Consider the following 18703-nt stretch of genomic DNA (forward strand, 5'->3'; position numbering starts at 1 on the left):
GTTATTCCTCCCCGGGGATCTAAACGTAATTGATCATAATTGAACATGAAAAGCTCCGAACCCCAACACATTAATTTGAACCATAACTTCAAAATAATTATGGATTCCATTGAGGACTACACCAGATGATGGGCTAAACGAGAAGAAGTTGAACTGCACACTTTGTCAGAATGGGTCAAAACAAGGCTACCTAAGCTTCACAAAATTCCGTACAAACAACGGTACATTGCCGGCTCATCTGCATGTTCGACAAAAGAATTACCATTAGATCAGAGACATGTATACTAATATGTATATATATGTCTCTGATTAGATTGACCAAAATTCTGTTCGCAGTGAAAGAGGGTCTTCAGAAATACTGTGAAACCGTGCTTACTCGCGTAGTGGTATTAACCATATGAGGATTCTAAAAAAACTATAAAGAACTTATAGATAATTTTAAATCTCGATCTTTTTCTGAAATTGGTTCTATCAAACCTTTGATTTTTCAACCCTGTATGCCACCATTCCCTATATGAAATTGAAAAATCGTTTAAAAGAAATAATTCAAAATACTTTCAACATAAAAACGGTAGCATAGGCTATACATTCATTACTTTGGGATACCATACGACATATTTTGTTAATAGGGAACAAAACAGTAAAACATGTTACACAGAGGAACAAGTGATCAGTTTGTTGGAGTTTCTTATTGACAAGATATTTGTTGAATTTGCAGGTACACTTTTTCAACGAATTTTATACATTCCGTTATTGTGATATTGTAAAACATTTTTGTATTCTTGCCTTTCATTTCAGCTAATGCGCTTTGTCTATATGCCTTTTTTTATGTTTCTATGATACATATATGACGTGGCTCTGTACTTATGCATCCCGTCATTGTGTTCTTGTACTATGGTCAATTTGTGTATTTTTGTTTCAATTTTTGTTAATATTCTTGCTCTATATACCATTTTGTGCTTCCTTGGTACAATGTTTGTATCGTCGTTTGTTTTTTTGTTACACTTCAGTGTTTCTGTTGTTTCGCTGTTTTCCTCTTATAGTTGATTTGATTACCTCTGTTTTATTTAGTTGGTAACCGGATTTGTTTTCTCTGGATCGATTTATGACTTTTGAATAGCGGTATACTCTTGAATTGAATTTTACTGTGAGTATTGTTATACGTTTACTTTTCTACATTGCCGGCAAGAGATATTAGGCGGGGGGGGGTTGAGATATATATAAAAAAAAAACATGTTTAACCCCGCCGCATTTTGCGCCTGTCCCAAGTCATGAGTCTCTGCCCTTTGTTAGTCTTGTTTGATTTTTAATTTTAGTTTCTTGTGTATAATTTGGAGTTAAGTATGACGTCCATTATCACTGAACTAGTATATATATTTGTTTAGGGGCCAACTGAAGGACGCCTCCAGGTGCGGGAGTTTCTCGCTGCATTGAAGACCTATTGGTGACCTTCTGCTGTTGTCTGTTCCATGGTGGGGTTGTTGTCTCTTTGACACATTCCCCATTTCGATTCTCAATTTTATACTACTGTTGCCTTTTTATTACACATTTGTTAGTTTTAAAAGTGATTAAGATAATAGCACAATGTTGACCCCTATTTTTGACATGTTTACCTTATATGTCTTTGTTTTGTTTACACATCGTTGTCATAGGCGTGGATTAAAGATTCCAAGAATTTTAAATGACGTGTTGTTTGTTATGTTACACTTTCATTATTTGTTCTTCTTTGGGACACACTGTGGTTGTAACAAGGGTTATGATTGGCCATACTCTATTTGTGTCATTCTTAAGTCTTAATTTATGGTGATTGTAGTTTGTTGCTGTCTGCGTTATCAGTTATTATTTTATTGTTTAAATTTTAACAAGAATGAGGCCGTTGTATTTCCCGTTTGCAATTGTGTTACATTTTTCGATTCATGTCCTTTAATAGCTAACTATGGATATACGATATTGGTGCACTCATTGTTTAGCTGACTATAGATATATATACGATATGGGTGTACTCATTGCAGTGATATTTGCTTATATATATTTATCCACATAATTTGGTCTCTGGTTGATAGTTGTCTTATTGACAATCGTATACGAAATCTCATATTTTTTATGCACATTGAACCTACTGTTCCGTCATTTGATTTAAAGAACATATCTAACTGAAGTATGTCTTTATTTTTGAAAGAAAATATAGAATACAATTGAAAATATGAAACTTTTGCACATAAAATTCAGCTATACCACTTCTTCTAAATAAAAAAAAAGATTTAAGCAGTTTCACAGTTCTAAGTTATTGTTTGAAACAGTGTCTACGTTTCTACTTTGGTCATTTTTAAGAAACAAAATTGGGCCCATTGTGACACAGTCAGTAATGATTAAATATATTTATTACGTAATTACAAAGGCAAGAATGTTTCTAAAGTTCAAATGTTCGAATGTTCACAAACTGTCTTTAAAGTTGAATTGTTCGAATGTTCAATATCTCACACGGGCACGTGATCGTATAGTATAACTGTTCGTTCATGTTAGAGTACTTCGGATATTAAGCACATGAGTTCCAGCCTACCCACGAGGGGGGAGACCTTGGCGGAATCTCCGGTACCAATCTGTCCTAATCTAATTCTCGTCTAATCGAATTTGTCCTTGAAGTCCATTGAGAGATCTTATATAGTCCAGTGGTCCTTACAAACGGTCCATAGCTGTAGGCCGGTTACGTAGTCGTCTGGTTATTGAGTAATCACTAGTCTGTGGTTAATTGTCAAACTATGAAATTAACCCCTGACGGATACATGTTATTTCACAGTAGACATGGTCATTTATTGGCTTCAGGGTATTGTTACACAATTGTGTAACACCATTATTTTACTTGTAACTAGATAACATGGAATACGCGTGTAAAGGATCGATTTTTTTTGAACATTTTTCATTCAATACCATCACTCTTGAATTAGCGTTATTATCTCCTTTTATCCAGTTCTATTTTTCGTTCGTGTGAAAAGAAATTGGAAATGGACACCACCTCAATGGAAGCTACGTCACTGGTTCAGCAATATTGTATCTCCAACACTGCATGATAATGAGCGTGATGATAACTTACAACTTTGAATTGTATGCGACTGTCATACAAGTGAGAGGTTTAGCCAGCCGTACAACCAGGTTTGATCCAGAGGCGGATTTAGGGGAGGGGGGCCCGGCCCCCCCCTTTTTGGGAAAAATTTGGTTGCTTATATAGGGAATCATTGAAGCGTTACTGGAGCGGGCCCCCTCTTAGGTCAGTCAGTGGGCCCCCACTTATGTAAATTTCTGGATCCGCCACTGTAAGTAAGTAAGTAAGTAATTTTTATTGGTTTAAAATCCAAAATTACAGGATTGATACCAAGACAATACAAATTTGTTATACACAAACATACAAACATATATATAAGTTTGTACGATCACGGAAAATAATTGAATTAAATTGGATTAAAAAATTACAGACAGTTTACCCTCTCGGTCTAAATGATAATATCATGAGAATTGGTAATATATCTAGAACCAATTCCGTTAACATTTTGGATATAGTTTCTAAAACTGTTCGTAAAAAACGTTCTCACGGTCGTAGAACAAATCGCAATCAAAGAAAATTTCGGGCCAATCATACCAATATTTCGGACCTAATTTCTATTACAAAAAACAACGGCAGACATTATCTGTTAACAAAACTCTGTTCGTTACCGGTTAATAAGTTAAATAAAATTTTGGAGGATTGCAACACAATTTCATATAGCAGTCACAAGTATGAAATTGTTCAAATTATTATGGCATATTGTTATTCTAAATTATTTCCCAAAATTGATCGCCCTGAAGATCATAAAAAACATTTTATTAAAATTAAGTATGTCAATAAAGGCTTTGATTTTGTAAATATTGCCGGTATATTTAACGACCATTCTGTTAAAGAACAAATTCCTGGATATTTTGACAATACTGAGCTACCTCTTATTTGTTATATATACAAGAAATCTACCCGGAAATTTGTGTTTAATTATAGTCAATTGTGTAAAGATGTTAATATCAGTGAAAATACACCTACTTCATGTAATTACAGTAATTCCGATTATATTTATGGACCCATTTCCCATGTTATAACAGGAGATCTTAACATCGTTCAAGACTGAGAGTTAAAATCATTCCTCAGTAAAGGACCTAAATATCGTCCCCCGTCAATTATTAATTGGAATGAGTGTCGTAATATCATCCACGACTCACTCCATACTTACTGTATGAAATGGATAAAACGGGAAAAAGCTGACAAAAAAATCTTTGGACTCTTTTTTTAATTCAGTAATGAAGATAGTTGATATACGTATTCAACATTTTAAAGAACATTTTACTATAAACAATAACCACAAAAAACCTATTTCTCGTATCAAACATAAACTAAAAGAACTAGCCAAGGAATTTGTTTTTGTTCCGGCCGATAAAGCTGCTAATAATATTATTATTGTTTGACGTAAATTTTACATTGAGGTTCTGAAAAAGGAAATCACCAATTCACCAACATTCCAACTGACTCCATTTTCAGAAAACGAAATCTGTAACAAACATAAACTTTTAGCCACCGCTTTACAAGCAGAGCCTAATACAATGAAAGTCCCAACTATGTATTGGCTTCCGAAGTTACACAAAACCCCTTACAAATATAGATTTATTTCGTCTTCAAGCCATTGTTCAACTACTAAAGTGTCTATTCTTCTTACCAGCACACTTGGTACAATTAAAAACCTGATAATAAATTGTTCAAATTAAGGCCTTCGAAAATAGTGGAATAAATTACTTTTGGAGTGTCAAGAACTCGTTGGAAGTACTTGGATAAACTGCATGCTTATATTGGTGATTTTGAATCTGTTCAAAGTTTTGATTTTTCTACCCTGTATACCACATTGCCTCACATTCTCATTAAGAAAAAATTCACACACCTAATTAAATGGGCATTCAAAAAATCAGAATGTGAATATATATGTTCAAACTCTTTTAGGTCATTTTTTAGTAGCAATAAACAAAAAAAACTATGTTAATTGGACATGCTTTGATACTATATATGCCCTTGAATTTTTACTAGATAACATTTTTGTTCGCTTTGGGGATTCCGTATATCGTCAGATTATCGGAATTCCAATGGGGACTAACTGTGCACCACTTATTGCGGACCTGTTTTTGTATTGTTATGAGTTACAATTTATGACAAAAATAAGCAAAGACCCATCGAAACAACATCTGATATACAAATTTAATAATACTGTTAGATATTTTGATGATATTTTGGCTCTCAATAATGACGACTTCAGTATGTATATTAATGAAATTTATCCTGTTGAACTTACTTTAAATAAAGCTAATACTAACAATGACCACTGCCCTTTTCTCGATCTTGATATCTATATCACTAATGGAAAGCTGAATACTAAAATTTATGATAAAAGGGATGATTTTTCATTTCCTATCGTTAATTATCCGTTTTTAGATGGTCACGTTCCCTTGTCACCATCTTACGGTGTTTATGTATCTCAACTTGTATGATTCGCTCGTGTATGTAACAATGTTTTAGATTTTAACGAGAGAAATTTATGTATTACTGAAAAATTATTACACCAGGGTTTTCGATATCACAAACTAGTCAAAACATTTACTAAATTTTATCATCGGTATAAAGATATCATTCGTAAATATAGCTCAACATGCAGACTTCTAATACGTTCAGGTATTTCACATCCAATTTTTTATGGAAATATTCTTTATAAAGCACAAAGGTGTCAGTATTCACCTCAGACACTTACAAAACCTTTGAATAGACTTATTAAGAAGGGATATAATTACGATACTGTTGTCAAGTCATTATAGATTGCATATTTTGGCGTTAATATTGAGTCACTGATAAGGTCTTTGCATCGGAACTAAACACATTTATTCTAAAAACAGTTGTTGGCATGACACGGGTTATGTTCTTCTCATATATGTTATGATGGTATGATACTAAACCCCTAACGGGAAGGATTGTGCCTGATGTTCATATGATGAAGTCATAATCTTTCAGTCAGTTTAATTGAAGTCTGGAGCTGGCATGTCAGTTAACTGCTAGTAGTCTGTTGTTATTTATGTATTATTGTCATTTTGTTTATTTTCTTTGGTTACATCTTCTGACATCAGACTCGGACTTCTCTTGAACTGAATTTTAATGTGCGTATTGTTATACGTTTACTTTTCTACATTGGTTAGAGGAATAGGGGGAGGGTTGAGATCTCACAAATATGTTTAACTCCGCCGCATTTTTGCGCCTGTCCCAAGTCAGGAGCCTCTGATCTTTGTTAATCTTGAATTATTTTAATTTTAGTTTCTTGTTTACAATTTGGAAATTAGTATGGCGTTCATTATCACTGGACTAGTATATATTTGTACAGGAGCTAGCTGAAGGACGCCTCCGGGTGCGGGAATTTCTCGCTACATTGAAGACCTGTTGGTGACCCTCTGCTGTTGTTTTTTATTTGGTCGGGTTGTTGTCTCTTTGACACATTCCCCATTTCCATTCTCAATTTTATATATCATACCAATTTCATAAACATTATATGAGGAGGTGGTACCACAAAGTTATTTAGTGCTTTAAAATAAAGCATTTCTAGAAATGTACATGTCGCTTATAGATTTAACAATAATTCTAATTATATCAGTCTCAACACACGTATACAAAAATTTAAATCTTGCTTCATTAATCATATTTAAAAAAGAGGGAACTATTTCACTAATTTTGGAAAACAGTTGGTCTCTAATTATATTTAGTTTTGTACATTTTAAAGTGAAATGAAATTCATCTTCTACTTCTAAGAGGCACAAAGGACAAATTCTTTCTTCTACAGGGGTTTTAGTGTGACGCCCTTGTTCAATTCTAAGAACACTATTACTAATACGAATTTTAGCAAAATGCCCTATTACTTTTCTGTCTATATTTAACAATAAATAGGTTTCCAATTTATAATTTTCTTTAAGCTGTCTATATGTTCTCAGCTTATTACCATGTACTGATTTATTATCACAAAATAATTTCCTTTTAATAATTAAGATATCTATCATTAAGTTTGGTATGAATTGCATATAATAAACGCCTTTTTGAAATGGTATCATGATTTTTCCAAACATGTGTAAAATTTAATGTAGCAAGTAACTGTTCAATCTTTTTAGCAAATCCATTGGTTAATTGCAGGTTGGAACAATATACATCTTTTAGTAAACAATTGTTATCAGATTTGATCAAATGCAACCAGAAGCCGTGATCCACCATTTTCTACATGTCAAAATATATATACAAGTCAGGAATGTAACAGTTGTTATCCATTCGTTTGATGTGTCTGAGCTTATACGGTTTTGCCATTTCATTAGGGACTTTCCTTTTTGAATCTTCCTCGGAGTTCCGAGTATTTTTGTAATTATATTTTTTACAAATCAGGGTTCTCGAATACTTATAACACGGTGGGTATGGTTGTCCTGCGAGAGAACGTTCTGTGCTGGTGATTCGGTCCTGACGGGTGCTGGTGATCAATGAAAAAATGTAAACAAAGACGAAAATGATGATTTTTGACGTTTTCACTAATAAAAAATGGAAGAAAACACTTGAGATTTTTCAATTTTGTTTCTTATGGGTTCATATGTAAACCATTAAAAACCTTGACCCTCTAAACTGTTTCAGTAAGCGTAACACAAAAATGCTCATTTTCAGAAAATCTAGAACTGAAAAAATAAAACAAAAATGCACATAGAGTCCGCTTTCTATACCGCAATCCACACGACAAAACTATTTTGTGAAAAAACATTGCAATTTATTAAAATTTAGCATTTTCTCAATTTAGTCATGTCCTGATACTGTGCTGGTGGGTCCTGTCATTGTGCTGGTGGGTCCTGATACGGTGCTGGTGATTTTGGATAAGAAGTTGGTCATATATGAAACAAATGTTACAAAATCAATAAAATTGGGCAGATAATTGTTGTCAATAGGATCTATGACTCCTATTTTAGCTCTTGTGCATCCATTTGGCTGTTTAATATGTGTTTTCCAATGATCGTAACTTATATTACATAATTACATAAAAGGGCAACATCTTTCGTCCAATATCAGATAACAATATATAGTATCTAAAATAAGAATAGTTTTATTAAGATATTAAATGCCCCTTACATTGATGCTTCAACAATGATCAAAGCCCATGCCGCATAGACATGTTTGTTAGCGCTCCCCATTCCCCTCCCCACTTCCACCCAACCAACCCTCCTCATTTCCTCCTTCATTGTTACAGTGGTGTACCAACAAAACAATTTATCACATAAAATAATAACACAAAGACACACATTATTGAACAACGAATGCTCGCAGGTACAATATGTTCTCATATACAAAAATTCCAATCGTGTCGATTAAAAAAGTTTCAAAACTTAAGTTCACATTTTAATGTTTGATGAAGCAGAACTTTAAAAGTGTGCAGTGAATCTTGTGCTCACAACAGTTATTGTCATAATTATGTTTACATAAGACTCATAAAGGAATTAAGTAGGTACCAAGAAATATTTTACAGTTCAATTTAATGATCATGAATGGAAGGAAATGGTACGGGAGTTTACATAGGACAAAAAGAAATTGATAGTATTTTTTGGCGAAAGACTTAAACGCTTCTTTGCATTATATAGTACAGCTCTTCTATAAAAGCATGCAAAAAAAACTTTTATTGACTTGCTTGCTATGTTGGATGTTTTCAAACAATAGATAGGCGGAGTTTCAATACATACTGGGATTTGATTGGACAAATACAAACTGACAGGAATTGAAGTTAAATAAATGTTTATTGTCCAAACAAATTCTAGTAAATAGTAAACAGACTACTTACCTGTCGTTTACAAACATCCAAACAATCATAGCAAGCAATTTGATCAATGGTTTGCTTTGCATATATTTATAGAAGAGCTGAAAATTCTTAAACAAAATTTCTTGTCCTAGATGGTTAAATCCTCAACAAAATCTCAATAACTTTGTTGGAACGAATAAAGGTTTTAAATCAAATTTTCGTGGACTTTTTAGCTTCCACCCCGGTTAGACATGTTAGCTGTTCGTATGCTGTTGCACCTGACGCACGGAAACTTTCACATTTCCATCTTCTTTTCTGAAATATTTTTCCCAGCTCATACTTGACAGGATTGTTATCCTAGTTAAAGGTGTAACCAATGAATTGAACACAGGTTGAAAATTCCACAATACTATATAATTCATTTTATGTGTCAATTTGTTCGAAAAAAGTCGAAAAGAAGAGAGGTTTTTTAATGTCATGATTATCTGTCGCTTTCTAGATCTATGCTTAGCATTTATTTCAGATGACATGGACTCCTCACCCTGGTGACCCTGCTGCCTTTCATAACTTTATCCGTATACCTATATTAATAGATAAACAAAAGGCTGCAACTGGTATTTTTTCATTTAAAATGATTCGTTGTAACGAGAATATTTGTGGTGAATGGAAACTGTGAGGGTCAAAATCTTTAATTGCTTATAAATGTTGCTGGACCCAGTTTCGTTATTTGATCTGAATTTTCTGAAATGTGCAAGGTAGATAGACATTGGCCTTTTGATTTTTTTTACTCGGTAAGTTTTGCCATAACTGCTTGAACTTTTGCAATATTAAAGCCGATTTCAATGAGTGTGTAGACAAAGGGAATATCTTTGGTTATCTTGCTTGCTGAACAGAAAAGTCATTGTTAGGTTATGTAAACTACCCTACTTTAAGAGTAGACTAGTCCGACAAATGACACATCTTTCTGTCTGTAGGACCAGGCTACTTCGAAAGGAGGGTAGTATACCTTACCTAACTATGACTTCACGGTTTAGCTAACAAGCAAGCTAACCAAAGATATTACCTTTGTCTACATACTCAATGGAATCGGCTGTAACTAAAAACTCGAATACATTTTAACAGACAGTGGTCATGTTTGTTGATGAATATTGTTTTTCCTAGATTCACTCTTGAAAAATCATTTGGTAACATTTGGTCAAGTAATTTCAGAAAAGATCTTTTTGTAATTGCGGACGCCAAGACAATACATGAACCTCACACGACCAAAGTTAAATGTAGGTGTTTAATATATTAAGAATTTCTTTTTTAAACTTATATACTTGTTTTATACTCAATTGGTAGTATGAAGCTACGAGATATTTTAATTTTTGAAATTGAAGGCACAATTAACAAAGCTAACGGTAGTTTCAAATACTTTTAAATAGATCTTTAAGGATAATGTACCCTTGTGTTGATCCCATGCTAAACATAACAAAAAGCTCTGTACAAAGGTTATCTCGTCTTCATTCTCTGACATATTCTAGAATAGTGAATTTTTTTTAGAGGCCTATCGAACTTTCGAAAAGAAAAAAAATACCTGATAACCGTTCAGACAAAAAATTATGTTGAAAAAATCTTACAGATACAGCAAGTGATTCTTAATTCTGTTGTTATTTATGTATTATTGTCATTTTGCTTATTTTCTTTGGTTACATCTTCTGACATTAGACTCGGACTTCTCTTGAACTGAATTTTAATGTGCGTATTGTTATGCGTTTACTTTTCTACATTGGCTAGAGGTATAGGGGGAGGGTTGAGATCTCACAAACATGTTTAACCCCGCCGCATTTTTGCGCCTTTCCCAAGTCAGGAGCCTCTGGCCTTTGTTAGTCTTGTATTATTTTAATTTTAGTTTCTTGTGTACAATTTGGAAATTAGTATGGCGTTCATTAATACTGAACTAGTATATATTTGTTTAGGGGCCAGCTGAAGGACGCCTCCGGGTGCGGGAATTTCTCGCTACATTGAAGACCTGTTGGTGACCTTCTGCTGTTGTTTTTTTCTATGGTCGGGTTGTTGTCTCTTTGGCACATTCCCCATTTCCATTCTCAATTTTATTAATAGCTATAAGATACATTTTTCTTTTAAAATACACCTTTTAAATCTTACGAGAAACTATTCTAAGCTTAAAACTTTCACTGTAACCTCGCTCTAACTTATCCCCCCCCCCCCCCAAAGAAAAACCCAAACAAACAAACCCGCAATACTATTGTCATTCTTATAGTCAGCACTAAATTGTTCACACACAAATGTGTTTTAAGCTGCTAAAGACATATGTTTCAAACGCTCAGAAATTTCTTTGTTCTATATTTTTGCTCTCCATTTTTATGCAAAACCTTTTACATTTTTATTTTATGGATTATTGTTGAAGGTCGTACGATGACGTATGGTTGTTAACACATACTTCCTTTGGTTTCTTATGGAAATTTGTCCATTGACAACAAACATACCACATCATCTACTTTATATAAGTATTGTATAAATTACAATGTATTTTGGTGATCTTGCAAAATGATCGTAATCCCGAAAATCGTAAACATATTTTCTTATCTAAAAAGGCGGCAAGAAGGGTTCCATTAACAGGCCAATAAATAAGATTACAGTTAATTTAATTTTTTTATTTTTTTTTTCTCTCATAATAACAGTAAACAGATTCACAACAATGTCAATTTCAAGAAAGCAGACAACAGTTAATTAGTCAATAACAGTACAGCACCAATGATCTTGAATATATGCCACTTTTAACTAAAATATAAAGGCACAGAACCAGGACATAGGAGCACAGAACCATGACCGTTTTTCTTATCACCAGTACAGCGTCAGGACAATTCCGTTTATCGAACTTGCACGACTTTTGCAATATAATATTGTTATAATATACTTTGCATGGTACTTATGACACATCAGAGAAAAATTAAGCAACAAAACAGTCGTTTTATTGCCGTTCTGATACAATGTAAACAAACCCACCAGCACAGAATCAGGACCCACCAGCACCTGACAGGACCAAATCACCAGCACAGAACGTTCTCTCGCAGGACAACCATACCCACCGTGTATAAAAAGTATACAAAAATGTATGTCAACGATCCAAGAGTAATTGCAGGGTTCATCGTCATGCTGTTAAACACAATCAAAACATGCCAGAAATTCTCACTTCTTTTGTCCGAAATATGAGATGAAAATATAAATTGGATTTCCCACGATAACTAAACAACAATGTAATCGTACATATGTTTGGACCGTGGTAAATTTAAGTTAAATTCTAGAACTATCTATTTTGTTAACCTCTTAAAAATTGTATAAAAAGAGGTCATGAATTGAAGTTAGCTCATTTAGGGAACTCTCGAAATGGAAGCATTGGTATTTATCAGTATTCTCATTTGTGCGATATTTCCATGTGCATCTTTATCATGGATGAATACAACCATAACTGTTACAGATCAAGTACAAGCAGACATAAAATACCGTTTAAAAATAAGCCATCCCGGCATCGTTGTACTTTATACAAATGTACAATCTCAATCTATGTTGATGAATTACACTTTATTATGTGAGGAACTACGTACAATTACATTGAAAGCTCTTGCTAACGACAAGACTATGGTTGATGTGAGTTTAAAAGAGGAAATTATTCAATGTGGTAACAAAAGCTCGGAAATTAAAACGAGAAACAATTCCGTTTCTGATGAATTTAGCTATTATCATTATGGATCAATAACACTCCGTATGTCTGGTAAGAGATTAGGAAGGACGTATATTACTTTCAACTTGTATAATTCATCATCAACGGATAAGATTCTTGTCGGAAAGCAGAAATTTCCCTTGATTGTTCTCCGTAAAGAAGAACCAGCGTCAGAGATCTTCAAGTACATGATGTATATTGTCATGGTTATTGTCAACTTTGGATTTGGTTGTAAAACTGATTTGCAGGTAGTTAAAGAAACGTACAGAAAGCCTGTTGCACCAGCCATCGGAATTGGTTGCCAGCTTTTACTTATGCCAATGGTAATATAACATTAATGGGCCACAATAATATAAGACTAGTATATGTTAAAAAGAATAAATTCCGCACCATGTTTTGAAAACCACATTTGAAATACCGGTACTAGTATTTTAAAGATTGAAAGGCAAATAGAAAATATATTAAAATCACAATGATCAACAATGTAACACTATATTTTCCATTGACAATTATTGTATATAAATTAATGTGATCATCTTATTGGTGCTAAAATGTCTTTCTTAATGCGACTTTAAAATTCTTCATTCTTGTTCATCAAAATGCAGATGTATCCAACTCTCTTGGTTTTTAATAGGATTTAATAACTATGAAAACACATAAAAATTTACAGTGTTCCGTAAACGTTTTCGGTGTAAGGTAAAATATTTTGATTGGACATTAACTCTATGGAATCGTGTGAGATCTTTAATAACATATACGTATTCTTTTCAGATTGGTTACGGTATCGCTAAGTTAGTTACACCAGGGGACCCGTACATAGCACTTGGTATATTTATAGTATCCTGCTGCCCGGGAGGGGGTCAAAGTAACATCTTTAGCTATCTCCTTGGAGGAGACATATCATTGTCTGTTTCTTTGACTGCAGTCAGTATGATGCTTTCTTTTGGTATGTATATTCTGTATTATAATACATGTAGTATGTATCTGATAACATTTTATCTAAGATAATAGCTCGGTCTCTACTAGATTAATTTTAGAAAACATATAAGTCAGTACACATCCAACAGCTTTAGGAAAATTGTGTTTTCATTTCGGAAAACATGTATCAGACCGACTTTATTGGATTCTTGTTTCATTGGCAATCACACCGCATTTTCTTTTTTTTTTTTATCTTGGTCTAGTAGTTTAACAAATTAAAAGCTTGCTGTGTAACTGATCAATGTATTGCTGTAATAACTTTTGGTTGCTAGTAAAAAGAATGGTGAACTACCATTTACTGTGTATTAAACGTACCCCCATTACATATACAGGTGTATGTGTTTTATCTGATAAACCAACCAACTCATTATCGGAATTTTTTTTCCAAAATCGCTGTAGTGTTAAGCCCTGGTCACAGCGAACCTACGACACATCTATACAGCGCCACGACATGAAATTTGGTCAAATCGCGGGTCATCTGTGGTCGTCGTAATGCAGGGTTCACACATTGTCGATTGTTGCTCCCGTTTGATATCAGACAGCGATACGACACGAAAAGTGAAAAAGTCGGATTACTATCCTCAATTATCTGGAATGCCCTATCATTGTCTGAACGTAGTAAGATCGCGGTATGAACGTAGTGTAATCGTGGTAAGAACGTGCTATAATCGCAATAAGATCGTGTTGCAATCGGATAACTCGTGGTATGGTCGTAGTGAGAACGTGAAGAGCGTAGAAAGATCTTTATAAGCGTAGTGAGGTCGCAGAATAAGCGCGGTGAGAACGTGGTTTAATCGTAGCGGGATCGTTGTAGAAGCGTAATTAGGACGTAGTAGCAACGTGAAAGCAACGAAAATTAACATTTTCATGCCGCTCATACCGCTGCCTCACCACGATCTAAATTTATTTTAGATCGCGGTGAGCGTGGTGCGATCGTGGTCTAGTGGGACTGGGGCTTAACATATTGAGAAATTTATATACTATAACACACCCGCGAAATCGCGTTCATTCAGAGCGTAGTATAAGTATGTAAAGTGTTGTTGGAAGAATTTTGTAAAATATTGAATGACTGGAGAATTTCAGCAAAAGTATCATAAGTCATAGGTCATTATTTCCAAAATTCCCAAGTTTTTGTTTTCTATCAATTTCAATATGAACATAAATTTAGTATGTTATGAACATTTAAGTAAGGAGACTGTAATTCAGTGGTTGTCGTTTGTTTATGTTTTACATGTACATATTCGTTTTTCGTTCATTTTTTGTGCATAATAAGGCCGCTAGTTTTCTGGTTTGAATTGTTTTACATTGTCAGTTCGGGGCCTTTTTAAAGCTGAGTATGGGGTATGGGCTTTCCTCGTTGTGGAAGGTCGTACGGTGACCTATAGTTGTTAATTTCTGTTTCATATTGGTCTCTTGTGGAGAGTTGACTCAACATGACAATCATACCACATCTTCTTTTTTTTTGTAATCAATGAATTTTGTAAAAGATTTAATGACTAGAGAATTTTAGAAAAGGTATCAAAAGTTCACATGAATATTTTTAGCGCTTATCTGTATATTATGAACATTCATTACAGTAACTATATAAATATAGTGTATTTACTTTTAATTCTGAGTTTACTAATCGATTCATGGTGGTCATTGATATAGTATACACACGTGATTATTATATACAGACTCTCTCTATTTAATAAACTCTGTGACCGCCGTAGATAGTAAATTCTAAGTTTACTAATCGATCCATGGTGGTCATTGATATGGTTTACAGACTCTCTCCATTTAATAAACTCTGTGACCGCCGTAGATAGTAAACTTAAAAATGATAGCAAATAGAATTCTAAAAATACGCTTTATTCTTTGTATATACGTATGTTCAAAGTATACAGAAAAACGTAAACCGGAAGTCTAATCTGACTTAAAATTTCGTCCAATTTTACTCTCTCTTTTTTATAAACTCTGTGACCGCCGTAGATAGTAAACTTGAAAATGATAGCAGATAGAATTCTGAAAATACACTTTATTCTTTGTATATGTATGTTCAACGTATACAGAAAAACGCAAACCGGAAGTCTAATCTGACTTAAAATTTCGTTCAATGACGGGACAATATCCGGATGCCTTTTTTCTCGTTTTTCTCCCAAAATAACTCAATCTGAATAATCATATGAATGGATGACAAATGCGACTATGCACTGTACCTATAGGACACAGAGGCGTGTAGATTAATTTATTGTGGAAAGAAGAGAAGCGACACCCAAAATGAGGTCTTCTCGTTTAATAGTATAGATAGGAAATAAAATTGATCAGGAGTTGTCTCCCATACACCTAGAACTATAAAGATTTATGTAATTTCTCCAGGTCACAGTGGCACCCATAACAACTATGTTGTCAATTACTTGGTTTATATCAGGTTAATTAGTGTAAATGTGTATTCATGTGGTTTTTGTTTTTTTGTTTAAATGTACTTTAATCACTCTAATCATTTTCTGTGCTTTATTTTGTAATTCATTTGATTGTATAGCTCAAATTTTGGGCACCATGATTGGTAAATAAAATTATCTTATCTTATCTTATCTTATTGGGGACAAATATGGACACTATATTGTATATGACACATGCAGAAAATGGTAAATTGAATACGCATATTTGATACATAAACTATTGTTTAGAAATCAACCAAATTATTCAGTAACTGGAAATACCCACGATCTTCCGTCTTATGATTAAACTAAAAGTTAAATGTACAATATAATATATATTCAATATTGATCAAACAATTTATAACGCGTTATGCCTTCGGCATATAATTTAAATGCATCGTAAGCTGTACACGGACGTCTTTTAGACATCGTATGGCCATCGCGCCATCATCGTAATCCATCGTGTAGCCTTCGTGATCCATCTTGTAGGCTTCGGCTGAGATATGAAGCTTAAATACCGTCTTCGGTTAACCTTCGTATGTCCATCTTTTGTTATCGTATATACTTATGTGAAATTATAATATTGGTCACTCTGCAGCCATCGACAATGAGCCGAAAACAAGACAAAATCTATATCACACGCTTTGTGGTGACAAATGGTATAACAATCATATTCCTATTGTATTCAACATCCCACGAAATTTACCTGAATAGAAAGGAAAGTATTCATAAGTTATTAACTCGTGCACTATGTAGAATAGATTTGATTGAAGGAGAAGGTGGCCATATGGATTGCGTTCAATATAGTAGCGGCTACGTAGTACTACGTAGATATTTGTCTATACTGAACGAGTAGCTAGCCTATATATAGCTAGCTGCTATCAATATAGTTAGGCTAGCTACATGTTCAATAGTCATACATCTACGTAGCCCTATGTCGCCACTACGATATTGAATGCAACCATGGAGTTTTAATTGTTGTTTACAGAGTTTACACAGCCTTATTCAAATACATAAAAAAAAAAAATATAATAAATCCACATTTTTCCGATTTCAAGTTGGTTTTTTTTCATTTCAGGAACAATGCCTCTATGGTTATTTACATTGGGCCAGGAAATTTCTACCAGTGCCGAAACAGAAATGCCATATCTGGAAGTTGTTACAACATTATTAATCCTGTTAATCCCACTCTTGATCGGAGTATTCATTCAGTACAAACTAACACGAATTCACAAGTTCATGTTGAAAATTCTTTTACCAATCACGATTGTCGCAGTTATTTTACTTCTTGTCACTGGACTCTACTCTAATTGGTACATTTTTGAAATGTTCAACGCTGAGATATTCCTTCCTGCGAGCATATTGCCATTAAGTGGTAATATTATAGCTGGTTTGATTTCATTGGTTGCTAGGATGCCCTGGACACGTGTGAAAACTATCTCAATTGAAACAGGTTTGCAAAATACCGGAATTGCAATTTTGGTAATCATGTTTGCTTTTCCGCAACCAGAGGGTCTTATTGCCGTTGTTGTACCAATTGCTACTAGTATCATGACGCAACTTCCGCTTATTTCTGTAACGATTCCATACTTAATATACACAAGGTGTTATAGGAAACGAGATAAACCCGCGTCTGCTAAAGAAGAAGTAGTTAAAAACAATTCAAAGTGATATGTCTGTGGAATTGAATAAAAATGCTTTTCTATAAAGTATAGAACTAGTAAATATGCTGACCCTCGGTTGCTTAGACTTTTATTATTATTAGGTTTTTCGTGTGTTATTTTATGGAATGTTTGTCTTTTCGTAGTTTTACTCTTTGATTACCATGGTGATGGGTTTATCGTCGACTTATGACTTTTGAGAGTCACTTTGGTACGTCATCTGTCTTTTTTTGCCTACTCAAACAAATACAATTAATATTGTTTTTGTTTTAAACATTTAGTATATTATTGCATTCATTCATAATTATACTTTCTTCAAAGTTTTCTTACTTTTTTGTTTACCGTTTATCATATGAAACTTGACTTATGCACAGAATCTCAATTAAGAATCCTTAATGGAAGAACTCTCGGTGATTCAAAAGGTAAAATCACTTTCTATAATCATAATGGTGTGTCAATTGATGACTATTGTTTATGTTCATCTGAATTTTTACCAAATATTGTCAATTTTAGTGTAGGGCAATTTGAACCAACAATATCTGATCACTGTCCAATTTCAATAACTATACATTCTCAATTAGTAAATAAGCCATGTGATAATTATGTTAAGCCAACTCTTAGAAGAGTTAAATGGACTACTAAACGAGAAGAAATTTTTAAGTCCAATATGTTGAAAGTGAACTTTGGGACTATTAATTCTGATGTAGATAATTTAACCCAAAAACATAGAGGCGAATAATACATGTAATTCCAATGTAACTCAAAGTGTTAACGATACAGTCTCTAGTATATCATCAATATTATACAATGCTGCTTTTTTAAGTAATACTAATAAGACCCCTGGTAAAACCAAGAGAAGTAAACGAAGAAAAATAAAAAAGCCATATTATGATAATGAATGTGAATCTAAATATAGGTCCCTAAAGAGTCTGACTAGAAAATTATGTACTGAGCCCTGGAATGACAGTCTTAGACACAAAGTATTATATAATAAAAAGGAACTGAATAAACTTATAAGGAAAAAATATAGACAATTTAGACATAAAATGATAAAACAGATTA

At 33.6% G+C, this 18703-nt stretch overlaps 1 protein-coding gene across 1 annotated transcript; it reads left to right on the plus strand.

Annotated features, from left to right (window-relative positions):
- Positions 1-12122: 12122 nt before the first annotated feature.
- LOC139522334 (ileal sodium/bile acid cotransporter-like) lies at positions 12123-17864 on the plus strand. The gene is made up of 3 exons (XM_071315868.1): positions 12123-12905; positions 13354-13528; positions 17059-17864. The coding sequence occupies exons 1-3, from the start codon at positions 12249-12251 to the stop codon at positions 17649-17651; spliced, it is 1425 nt and encodes a 474-aa protein (XP_071171969.1). The 5' UTR covers positions 12123-12248; the 3' UTR covers positions 17652-17864.
- The last annotated feature ends 839 nt before the right edge of the window (positions 17865-18703 follow it).

Source organism: Mytilus edulis, chromosome 5 (genome assembly GCF_963676685.1).
Source record: "Mytilus edulis chromosome 5, xbMytEdul2.2, whole genome shotgun sequence".
Lineage (NCBI taxonomy): Eukaryota > Metazoa > Mollusca > Bivalvia > Mytilida > Mytilidae > Mytilus > Mytilus edulis.